This window comes from Sorex fumeus, unplaced genomic scaffold, assembly GCF_029834395.1.
Source record: "Sorex fumeus unplaced genomic scaffold, SorFum_2.1 ptg000055l, whole genome shotgun sequence".
Classification (NCBI taxonomy): domain Eukaryota; kingdom Metazoa; phylum Chordata; class Mammalia; order Eulipotyphla; family Soricidae; genus Sorex; species Sorex fumeus.
The window spans coordinates 6,630,471-6,643,520 of record NW_026606112.1 but is presented as its reverse complement, the minus strand read 5'-3'; the positions used below and the strand labels follow the sequence as shown (position 1 = coordinate 6,643,520).

Here is a 13,050-nt window from a genome sequence, read left to right as displayed (position 1 = left end):
ATCCGACAAGCTACTGAGAGTATCTCGCCTGCATGGCAAAGCCTGGCAAGCTACTCGTGACGTATTCAATATGCCAAACACAGTAACAAGTCTCAAAATGGAGACATTACTGGGCCCACTCGAGCAAATTGATGTACAAAGGGAGGACAGTGGACAGACAGTGACAGACTATCTTGTCCAACCCGGGTTCAATTCCTCCGCCCCTCTCAGAGAGCCCGGCAAGCTACAGAGAGTATCTTGCCCGTACAGCAAAGCCTGGCAAGCTACCTGTGACGTATCTGATATGCCAAAAACAGTAACAAGTCTCACAATTTGTTGTGAGATGTTACTGGTGCCCACTCGAGCAAATCGATGAAAAAATGGGAACAGTGTAGTTGGATTTGGAGGTCATATCCAGCTGTACTCCGTGCTTACTCCTGGTTCTGTGCTCAAGGATCAAAACTAGCTCAGGGGACCATATAGCATGCCAGGAATTCAACCTGTGTTGGCCTTGTGCAAGGCAAATGCCCTACCCACTGAACTATCTCTCCGGTCTCTCAACTTTCATTTTCAAAGGTTCAGTCAAACTGAATTCTGCTCTTCAGAATAATGAATAACAAACCTTCCATGGGAAAAGCAACTTACATTTACAATCAATGAAATAAAAACTCTCAAGAATTTATGAAAAAGGGCATATCTTGCTTACAATTTAAACCAGATGTTTTGTATCTGAAGCTGTCCTTGTGGTTCTCCAAAGGAGTCTACCCTTCCAAATATACAGCTTCAAAGTATGCACCTAAAATACTGTTATTTTAATTCTTTAAAATTAGCAAAATATGTTAAAACTGAAGTAGAAACTTAAAAATTATATTTAATTCTCATATAATAAATTTTAAGGATGTTTCCTTCTGATTTAATATACAACTACTAAATCAGAAGTAAATATCCTTTACCTCTAAAAGAAGTGAATTCCAGAATCAGGGGTAATGAAATGAAATCTCAGAGCACAACTCCTGTAATATTGGCAAATCTCACTAAGGCTCAGTTATCTTGTAACTAAATAAATATTCCATACTCCATAGGGCCTCTGTAAAATGTAAGGTAACCCACAGAAAAACTATAAAAGAAACTAGCATATACATACTTAATAAATGGCACTTTTACAATTGATTTCTGAGTAAATGCCATGAATCTCTATTGGCACCTAGGATACAGAGATAAAGATTAGGGTCTCTGGTTCCATAAACTTGGAATTTGTGTTTTAATAGGAGGCAGTGCCATGAATTGCTATGGTTTCTCTTCCAAATATTAAATATCCCAAGTTTCCTTTACTAAGTATGACCAGGATCTCGCACAATTGCAAATGAGCTTGAAGGAAAAAGCAAAAGCAGTGAGGCCAACTAGACACCAGGACAGAGGAGGCTCTTGCAAAACATCAGTCCAGAGCCTGTGCATGAAACCCTGTAAGGGCTGCTAGTGGAACAGCTGAGGCTGCCACACTTCAACAACCTTGTGACTCTCAGCATGCCCAGTGTTAGCAAAGACAATAAAAAAGAACTCAACCAACTCTGAAGAAAACCACAACTATTTTAGGTGTGACAGTGAGAAATGAATGGAAACTCTCTGCTGATGCAATCAGCGCCTGTCAGGTGTCACAGTGGCTTCAAGGTTCCAACGACCCGACTTGCTGGTTGGGCCCCTCAGGGATTCGGTCCCTAATGGTGATGGACTGGTTTTGATCTCCTTCCCCGCTGGCACACTACAGACCAAGAAATTGTCCCCTCCGTGTGAGCTGAGTTCATCCTCACCAAGGCAGGAAAGCTACAGACAGAAGCAGTAAGAACCCCTCCCCGTCAATGAACAGATAACCCCATGGGAAGGTAGAATCAACCATCCAAGTACCAGAACTGTACTCATGGGAGAGCACCAGAGCAGGTACAAAGGAAAGGTATGGGGAAGAATATCCGAGTCGAACTGGTAGGATTCAGAGAAGGGAATCGGCCCAATGAAATGGGAAAAGCAACAGAGTCCAGTCAGCCATAAATGAAAACAGACTCTGGGAAAATAATATGCAAAAGACATGGCATGAGGCAATAAAAAAACCTTAAAAAAACAAATGTTTGGTGGAATATAGGAATTAAATCAAATTTAGAAAAAAAACACCTATAATAAGCCACAAGACAAAAAAAAAATATTATCCCAGGCTGAATATATATACAATACTTTCAAAATTCTTACCTCCCTGAAACTCCTTTTGCCGACCCTGGAATGTCTGGTACAGGTCGATGTCTCAAGAGAAAAGATCGAGATGGTCTTGAAACCAATTTACTACGGCTTCTCATAGGTGATAGGATAGGAGATGATGGAATATATAAATCATTTACAACCATTTCTCCTTGAAACTGGAAGAATGGGGTTGGCGGGGAGCTCTTCAATAAACCATTAGTTCCATTCCCAGCATCTGTCTCTGATTCTGAACATCCAGACGAAGAAAGACTTTGAGGGTCCACCTTGGGAAGCTGGTTCACATTTTTAGAGATCAAATCAATCTTTTCAGTCTGTTCTTCAATTGTGCCATCCACAGTCTTCCTTTTAATCAAAGATTCCACTGTAATATTTTTACTATCAAGCAAAGAACCTTGAAAAGAACTTAAATTCAAGTGTGGTTCTTGAGGTTCTTCTTCTGGAATGGGAAAGTTATGTGCAGGAAGCAGTATCTTATCAGCTGATTTGAGAGACTGATTATTTTCCACACGGGCATCAATCTGGCTGAGACTTTTTGTAACACCCTTCAAATGCTCTGGGTTGGGTAAGTGAACACCACTCGACACCGAAAGTTCTGTGCAAGTATTATGATCAAGAGCTGGAAAATGGTAATCCTGCAAAGCTTCATCAATCTTCCTTGTTTTTTGAACATTGGCATATACTGGAATGTCTTGCATTTTAAGCAGGATGATCTGTAGCTGTTTAAGTATCCTCCTCCGGTGTCCTGTGGGGGATATTCCAATTTTGTGGAGCACGCCGTCATTTATTCCTGCACAGTCCTTTACAGTATTAAATCCAAACTTCTGGAATTGTGAGAGATACTGCTCCAAATTAATGCTCATTAGGAAATCTCTGATATCAACATTTACTTCACTGGTTGAGGACATAATGATGACTTCATTACTGAGCTGAGTTACAAAAAGCAGGATAATGAGATACACAAGGGAGTACACCGCTCTAGTGGTTTTTCCTCTGTCTCTTGAAACAGAAAAGTATCTCCAAATGTTATTTTCTCCACAGTGTCTGCTTTATGTGCTTAAGCCTGGAAGAAAGAAAAAATTATTACTCTGTTTTAGTAATTACAACCTCATTTTACACTAAATTTTTACTGCAGAAACATAATAGTAACATATTTACCGACTGCAAGTTTGGAATCTTTGTGCATTACTTTGCATGACCTAGAAACAAAATTTTTAGGTAGAGTGTGAAAGTACTGGACAGATATGCTATACGAGTATCAGTGATCACTTTCAAAAAGATGAAAAGTTAAATATATTCAAAATTTTTTTTAAAAAATCAGGGGGCCATAAACTATAAGATTAACAAACTTAATGAGACTCTGAAGTTACTTCCAAGAGATTATGTATATGGTAGGCATACCTAGTCCATAAGAAAAGACTTTCTTAAGTGTTTTAAAATGGAGGAAAAAGAAGTTAATACCTTACAGGCAAATAAACCATAATCTTTAGGGTTATTATTCCCCTAATGGCAATCTATCAGATAACAGGTAACTTTGTAGTTCTGGATTCTAAACAATAGTAAAATACAATTTTTATGTGTTTTTGTTTGTTTGTTTGTTTGTTTTTGGCTTTTTGGGTCACACCTGGCAATGCACAGGAGTTACGCCTGGCTATGAACTATGAACTCAGGAATTACCCCTGGTGGTGCTCAGGGATCCATATGGGATCCTGGGAATTGAACCCGGATCGACTGCATGCAAGGCAAACACCCTACCTACTGTGCTATCACTCCAGCCCCAACAATAGTAAAATACAATGTTGAAACAAGAATTAAAACTAAGTATTTCTAAGGTGGGTCTGTTAAATAAAATCCCTTGCAAAGCACTGATAGAATACATACTTTCTTTTGACTTCCAAATTTTAGAAATGTTTTCTTAGAGTAAATACAAAACACCTTTTCCTTTTTCATAAAACATCCCTGAACGACTTCTTTTAAAAGCCTGGGCAGAGCTCGGCCACAGTGGGCTGCAAAGTTTATTCCACGCACATGTACGTTCCTGGGTTTCATCCAGGAAAGGCAAACACCTGCCCCCACACCTGCCCTCCCCACCCCAACGCCACCCTTATTCCCGTCACACAAATGCACAGAGAGCACAGAATTTATTTCCCAGGTCAATGATTTTCAGGGCAATCATTTTCAGCTTAAGGAAGCAGCAACATTTTAAGTACAAAATCTAAGTACAAAACTAGTTGAATAGTTAATACTTAAATACAATCAATAATAGGAAATAATGTGGAAATAAAAGACAAAGATATAAAGGTCACATGCTCCCTTATATGTTGCAAATTCATATAGATTTAGGATGCTTCCAATCATCACGACTTATTCTTTTAAACACACTTCTTTAGGTACTGTTTAGGTACTTAGCACTGTAGCACTGTCCTCCCGCTGCTCACTGATTTCTCAGGCAGGCCCAGTAATGTCTCCATTGTTAAGACTTGTTGTTACTGTGTTTAGCATATCAAACATGCCATGAGTAGCTTGCCAGGCTTTGTCATGCGGGCAAAATATTCTCAGTAGCTTGCCTGGCTCTCCGAGAGGGGCAGGAGAATCGAACCCAGCTCAGCCGGGCCAGCGGCTTGCAAGGCAAATGCCCTGCCGCTGTGCTATCGCTCCAGTCGGGTACTAGTCAATGGTTGTATTCAGTTTGTCAAAATGCAAGGGATGTCAAAATTGCTGGATATTGTGATCCAGCAAAAAAGAGATACAGACTACACATGATACTTATGGTCCTATGTGGCATGTGGCATACCTAAACAAGGAAAATGTTTCTGAACAAACCTGGATGCAATGTTTCCTGAAACCCAGATCTCAAAATAGCTGTCTAAAAGGAACAGCTCAGACTCAATATGTATTACCTGCCAATTACCTCGGCTTCAACTACATTAAAAAATCAGCTAACATTGATAATGAGGCATAGGATAAAAGAAAAAGCACATATACTCTTCAAACAGCACTGGAAATGAAAGAGAAAAGAGATAAAGGTCAGGAATGACTAGCAGTAGATATTCCTTATCACACTGAAAATGACCAATTGTCAGGGATAAATGACTTAGATCCTAAGGCCACACACACCTAACAATGCTCTTACAAATGTCAGACTTTCATTTTATAAATACACTTAATTTTCGTTTTCTAATATCACAAAATAGAACTAATGACCGCCAAACCAGCTAGCACCTTGAGATTTCCCATTCTCTAAAACTGTGAGAAAATAAGTATTAGTCTATGGAATTTTTGTTTACCAGGGACAATTGACCACAGTCCAATGTCCTGCCTGCATTTTCCAGTGTTCGGAACCCATTACATCTCTTGAATTATTCCTGTTCTCTATACAAATTATTCCTGCTCTCCATTGTATAGAGAACAATAATAGTTCTCTAAACAAATCCATCAGCCCAGTCTTCGTGTATCAGTGAGCTACCAAAAATTCAAAGAAGTCATGTTATCCCACATTCTCAGTAGGAAAAAAATTAAGTTCATTATGGTGCCATACTATGTTCAACCAGTTCTTGCTCTAACAATAGTAAGAATAATGACCAATGATGCAAGCAGCAATTATTTTCCAGACACAATTCCTCATATATATATTTGCTTCAAGGTGGGTGTTCCTATGCATTCGCTCCAAGCTCAAGTTCAACTTATGCCAAATATTTTGCACCAGCATCCTTCACTCACTTTAAGTCATTATCATTCCAGAGACAACAAACTATTTAATAACTTCCTATATCTTGCATAGGCTGTATCTGCTTACAAATCTGAACATTTTACAAAACCCTATGCACTATTAAAAAACAATTTTATGTGCAAGTATCAATTCCTCCGTGAAGGTTTATGACTGACCTCTTAAAAGGGAATATAATCCACTCATTTCCCCATAAACATCTATAACTAGGATACAAGAAATGTTCAAAATGATCAAGTCTATTTGAGAGACGGGGAAAGGCTGGGAGAGATATGAAGAGGTTTTGTTATTTTTTTGTTCTGATTGACGAATGTACATGTGTATGAGTCTGTGTTTCAATGCGGAGCCTACTCTTTGCTATGGGATATTCATATATGCCTGCTGGGTGGACTGAATCAAGGCTCACATACCAAAAGTTCTACTAAAAACCATCTCTCCTGCTCTACTACAGCATAATAAACATGGCTAGTCAATCCAACTTTAGTTTTGTGACTGGGAAGAAACTCCTCCCAACAGAACCAACAATCTCTCTGAACTTTAAATTTGCTCCATCCTCTAAGCACCAGCCTTTCTTACTCTCTGACCGCTAGGAGAGTTCACAGTCATACTTCCTGCAGAAGAGACTTCTAGGTCCCAATAACTTCAAATACAAGAAGATAAGCAAGTCTAAGTATCATTAAAATTTTTCAGGTGTCTAAACTGAGGATATAGCTCAGAAGGAAAACTTTTGTCTTGCATGTGTAAGGCTCTGGGTTCAATCCCCGGTACCACAAAGAATTAAAATTAAAAAAAAAAATCCTACAGGGCAAAATTTATTATGAAATTGGATTTCTCTACTCTCTCTCCACCTTAGCACACCGTCATGGCTTCCAAGTACTGGGCAGAAATTGGTAACAGGACAGGTCCAAGAATCTGTATTTGTAACATACCCCAAAGATGACTGGGTTAAGCAATAAATCTGGTCGCATTTAAAATCCTCACAATCCCTTTACCTACATTTTGGCACTAGTATCTGTATTACAAACCCCAATGCCCAAAAGAAAGTGTTTGACAGTATGGACGATTCTCAAAAAATTAGAATTTGATCTCCCATTTGACCCAGCTATAGCACTCTTGGGAATATATCCCAGAGAGGCAAAAAGGTATAGTCGAAGTGACATCTGCAATTGTTTGTTCATTGCAGCACTCTTTACAATAGCCAGAAACTGGAAAAAACCTGAGTGCCCAAGAACAGATGACTGGTTAAAGAAACTTTGGTACATTTACACAATGGAGTACTATGTAGCTGTTAGAAAAGATGAAGTTATGAAATTTACATACAAGTGGTACTACATGGAAAGTATCATGTAAGCGAAATGAGTCAGAAAGAGCGGGATAGACACAGAAAGACTGCATTCATCTGGTGAAGATAAAGCAACAAAACGGGAGACTAACACCCAGGAATGGCTGAGATTAGTACCAGGAATTTTGCTCCATGACTTGAAGGCCAGCCACATGTGCAAGGTGAAAAGGAAGCTCAGATAGAGAAGAGAGCACCAAATAAAGGGTGTTGTGAAGACCCTCCCAGGGTGGGAGAGACATGCTAAAAGTAGTCTATAGACCAAACATGATTGCCACTCAATGCCTCTCTTGCAAAACACAGTACCCAAAAGAAGAGAGAGAGAACAAGGGGGGAATGCCCTGCCACAGCGGCAGGGTGGGACGGGGGGGGGGGGGGGATGAGGGGTGGGAGGGATGCTAGGACCCATGGTGGGGGAGGATGGGCACTGGTGGAGGGATGGGTACTTGATCATTGTATAACTGAAACCCAAGCACAAAAATTTATAAGTCTATAACTGTACCTCATGGTGTTTCACTAATAAAAAAAATGATAAAAAATAAAAAATTTTTAAAAAAAGAAAGTATTTGAGAGAGAGAGAGAGAGAGAGAGTGAGAGAGAGAGAGAGAGAAGAGAAAAATGCCTGCCATAGAGGAAGGCAGGGGGGTGGGGGGTGGGGAGTGGGGATGATGGAAGGGAACCTGGAGACTGCCGGGAAATGTACACTGGTGGAGGGATGGGTGTTAGAACACTGTATGACTGAAAACTAATCATGAAGAGTTTTGTGAGGGTCTATCTAAAAGTGATTCATAAATAAAATCTAAAGTAAAATAAAAAAATAAAAATAAAATCCTCACAATACCCAAAAGACCTCCTCAACATCCCACCCAATCCTATTTTCTTTATTCTCCTCCCCCTAGGAGGACAAAATGTTTGCTTAATACATCAGACTCTAATTTCACCTTTTCCACTTTCTAGCACTGTAAATGTGAGCAAATGCCTCTACATCTGCCTATTTTCTTACCAACAGAACATAAAATTTCAAAGGTATATAAATGAGATAATCTATGATAAGGGTTAAAACAGTGTTTAATGCATGGTGACTGTTAAGTAAACTTTAGTTCCGTCCATTTATTTATTTTTATCATTACAGTCATTTTCTCCCATGGCTGAAATTTCTCCAAGTCTTTGAAGTCAACTCAAATGTTCTCTCCTGTCCAGGGTTCAATTGAACAAGATATAAAACTTTTTAGATTCTAATATTATTTACTATGTAGAGCATTTAATCACATTTTAGTAATATAGTAATCTATGGAATTAAATGATGTAACATAAACATTACTTTCTGGCAGCTCAAAAACCTGGGTCAAATCCAAGGCCCTCCACTCACTAGTTTTGTGAGTGTGGACAAGTTTAACCTCTCTTTCAATTAGTTTCCTCACTAAGAAAACTGAAGTATTAACAGCACTAACAACAAAGTGGCGTGCTGAAAGATTTAGAACACCAAATTCTAAATAAGTCTGCCAATATAATTACTTTTTATTATCTCATAATAAGCCAAAAACTCTGCCAAGATGATGACCAACCCATATGGACCAACTCATATTGACTAACCCTGTCCAACAGTTGCTAGACCACTTGTTTATAAACGTATTACCTGATGTATCTAGAGTATGTGTCTGGAGGTCTGACACGTGTAATTGCCTTTGCCCATCCTATCCTGACCCATTTCCACAAGGAAGCAAAAGAAAAGCAGCAGCGTTTAAGAACACCTGCCACCTGCCTGGCCAGTGACATCACCTAAAAAACACTGATATCCGATTGAGGTCAACCTTGAAACTGCATCCTAAACCAACTCCTACTCACCACTTCCCCTTGCTTACAGTGTGTATCTGGTATATCTGAGGCCTCTGCCATACCCTGACTTCCAACCCAGATTCTGCCCTGGTGCCCACACAGTATTGTTCTCAGTACAGCAGTGACTTCCTACTACTCATAACTGTGACTTCCCAGCTTCACCTCCCCTTGCTTTCTCCCTCCTTTGTGGGGAGACACTAAGTTGGCTACAGTCTTGTTCCCTTGGAGCTTCATCTCTCCCCATTTCTTCATTGTTCAATCCTCTTCTCCAACACACAGCCCAGCTCACACTGCACTCCATTACTCTTGGGGTCCTGGGCTCAAACATGCTCTCTTGGGGAGTCCATCCCTAAGTCCTTAGACATACAAGCATGCTTGGTGCCTCACTGTTCTTTACTCTGCCTTGCCTGTTCCAACTGGTCATCTGTTGATCGTTCCACAGCCAAGAACCGTGTCTGCTGCTACCTGCTCTAGCCCAGAGCATTGAACACTACCAAGCACACCACAGATTGGTGTTTACAGAATAACTTCTTGGCTTTGGGAAGATTTTTGATGAAAACAGAGAATATACATGGTTTTAAAGTTTTGATAATTCAATCGCTAACCTTGCATAGAGCAGACAGGATGCAAACACGGGTTTTTCCAGACCATGTCACCACTAAAAAGTCTTCAAGTCAGGAGTTGGGGGTTGGCTGCAGGACAGCTGGAGGCATTCCAAATCAGCAGTTCAACTTTTTAAAAATATATATACATATGGGGTGTGACATCCTTTCTTCTTTTCCTCCCAGGCCTTGAGAAAGAAAAGTCACCAGCATACACCCCCCACTTCTCACCCTCACCCCCAATTACCAGTGTTGTTTTGTCGCATCCTCTAGTTGAGATAGGCGAGAAAATAACCATGTATCACTTCATTAAACCATAAGGTCACTAAGTGCTTAGTGCTGACAACTTGTGGGATTACAGTTGCCTGTCCAGTATATGACTGGAGGCAAAAATAATGAAGACATGCCACTAAATTCAGTTATGAATTTAATCCATGTCTTTAAAAAACACCTTTTGCATCAGAAAAATGACCTTAGCGGATTTCAAATCTATACCTATGCCAAAATAACAATTAAAGAACCATAGAACTAAAATGGATATTTTAAAATACCATTTGAAATGAACACTTATCAACATGAATAAATGAAAGAAAAGTAGAGACAAGATAGGAATCCTGGGAAAGGTATCCAGAAGATAGCTCAAAGCAAGCCTTGGGGGAGCATGCCCTGCAGGCATGGACCTCCAGGTTCAACCCCCCAGTAAGATACACTCCCCCACTAATATCACCAGGTGTGGTGGGGGGGGGGGACACAGAACTACTAGGCCTGGGAACTGCATTTCTAGGCCCAGCTGTGCCTAGATCCAGCCCAGTTGGCCAAGTATCAAGGAGAGAGGTTCTTGTGTCCTCAGATCATTACTAGGGAGGCGCATCAAAAAAAAAAGTACTGGTGAAGCCAAGTGTAAATGAGATCTACCAAAGGCCATGCTAGAGGCCAATTTTTACTAATTATTCTACTGGTGAAAACCCAGCAAAGTTGCTATCTTAACAAGGAACAAGAAAAAAAGGGCTGGTTAACAAGAAATACGGGTTCCACATACATAAAACATTTTTTTTCAAGTGTGACCAACACAAGCCTTCCAGTTTCTAAGAACGAAAACTGTTTACGGTATTTCAGAACAGTAGTACTGAATGGAGCTGAACTCTCTCCTAGGGAGAAATCCAGAAGTGTCAAAAGCCTTCTGGATGAGAACAATGAGCAAGTGGCAGCAAGGGACAAGAAATGTGAATTCATTACATACACTGATATTCAAAGACCAAACTTTAGATCTGATTTTTATTCCTCCAATTCCTTATGACTGCCTCCCTCTACGGGATACCTGGCACCACAGCTGAGAGAAGAAGTGCCCCAGACTCTGAAGTATTAGTATAGTTATGAAGAGAAGTGGCTAATCCCTTTAAAACAAGTTAGGGAGCTCCCTAAGCAAAATAGTGGACTAGTTAATTCTGAGGTGGGTGTCTTAAAAGAACTCCCCCTATTTCAGTACTGAATATGCAATAGGTATCATGGTGCTTAGAGAGCACACAATCTCACTGAGCTGTGATGTTCACTTCACAAAGACAACATGTTCTACTTTGACAGTTCCCCACAACCGTGTACAAGAGGAAGTGGTTTTGAGAAAATATGCTGGTAGTCATATCCCTCCATTCCACAGTACAGAGCAGATTGCAAAAGGTCAAAGGTCAAGAGTCACAATTTACTGCTCAAGACTGACTGCTGAGCCTCTAAAAATGCCCAAGACAGGATCACTTGGCATAACTCTCCTCTGCCACCCAGATACCACCTTACTTATGGCACTATCACCCCTACAGGAAACCCAGTTCCCTCAATTCTATCAACTCTTTGCTGTGGCCACCCACAGGCCACCAACGCCTTCTGCCCTGTGGTCACTACCTTGACCACTACTCCTCCACCACCCATCAGAAAGCAGCCACCCTCTTTGATTCTCCCTCCAACTTCACAGTCACAGCCAATCACAATGTTTGGGTAAGATCTCATTTCATCCTCACAGGGCCTTAACAGGAAAAGTCCCATGCCCAAACCACAAAGCAAACAGTGCAGCCAGAGTTCCAAGGGTCAGACTCCAACGGCCTGAGCTGTTAACTGTGAAGTCTGCTACAGCTAACTTCACAGCAGGGGGATGGCAAAGTTTCCCTTTTATCACTCCTCTTGGGCTGTCTCTCCAGGGAAAAGTATGAATAGTCACTAGGGAAATGCTACTTAAGCCATGCTCTGCAAGGTCAGTTTCATGCTCCTCTGCAGTTAAGAGTCTGGACACATGGATCCACTTAAGTGGTTAAACATGGAAATCCAAACTCATTTTCATCTAAGTGCAGATGAGTTTCAAAAGCCAATGAGAAACTGAGGTGCATTTCTGAAATCACTGTATACAGCCAAAGAATAAAAATTTATTTTGCCCCTGTCATGGCAGGACTGTTAATGCAGAACTATATACTTCAAGAGGAAGTGAAAATTAAAAATCAAATATGTTCGAAGAGTTAATGCTGTACCCTGTTCACCAGCATGCCTTGATGAAGCTATTCCACCTCTCTGAAGCACACTTTCCTCCTCTCTAAACATGGATAATACACTTCACGTGTGTTAGGATTCTATTAAAGAAGTAAAATGAGTATAATATAGGAATTACATTAGTATATACAATAAGCGTCGGCTCTTGTTATTATCTATTACATACACAGCTGCACTTACTTTACTGGCATTCTTCTGCCTGCCTGGTAAAATCACACTCATTACATCCGCTCTGTAAATTATAATTTTAAGAATACAATGACTGAGGCTCTAACACAGCAGTCAATATCATTTTACTAATTTATAAAAATAGAACTGAGTATTGCGAATGGTGCTTTTACCCAACACTCTTAGACCTGAGCCCTCGGGCCCCGATTCCCAGAATCTCCACTCTGCCCTGTGCCAGCCGTGAGCCCCTGGGAAAGCTCCGTATTCCCCAGAGCCTCACTCACATCATCTGGAAGCAGGAATGACAACAGTGTCTACCTCACAGAACTGTTTTGATGATGGAATGAGTAAATATGCATAAAGATCTTGGTCCTTGGCAAGAAATACGCATTTAATTAGTGTCTGCCAGATGGAGAATAACTGAGGTTTGAGCTGAAAATAGCCCAGCTCTGGGCAAGAGGATGCCACAGTCTGAATCAGAGAGAGAGAGAACTCTAAATCCTAGCTTCTTAGAACTGCAGGTCGCAACCCCATGATGGGGTGACTTTTTAAAAATCTGTTTAAAAATGTATTTAGCATCAGTAAATGTTTGATTTTTATACCTACTTTTTATGTCTGTATACCCA

At 40.4% G+C, this 13,050-nt stretch overlaps 1 protein-coding gene across 1 annotated transcript in view; it reads right to left on the bottom strand.

Moving 5' to 3' along the window:
- The window catches only part of ARAP2 (ArfGAP with RhoGAP domain, ankyrin repeat and PH domain 2), a 207,555-nt gene that overhangs the window by 177,814 nt on the left and 16,691 nt on the right, over nucleotides 1–13,050 (bottom strand). Inside the window, exon 2 of the mRNA XM_056125562.1 lies at nucleotides 2,218–3,286. Within this exon, the coding sequence (XP_055981537.1) occupies nucleotides 2,218–3,131 (914 nt within the window). The 5' untranslated portion in view covers nucleotides 3,132–3,286. The remainder of the gene's footprint in view (nucleotides 1–2,217; nucleotides 3,287–13,050) is intronic.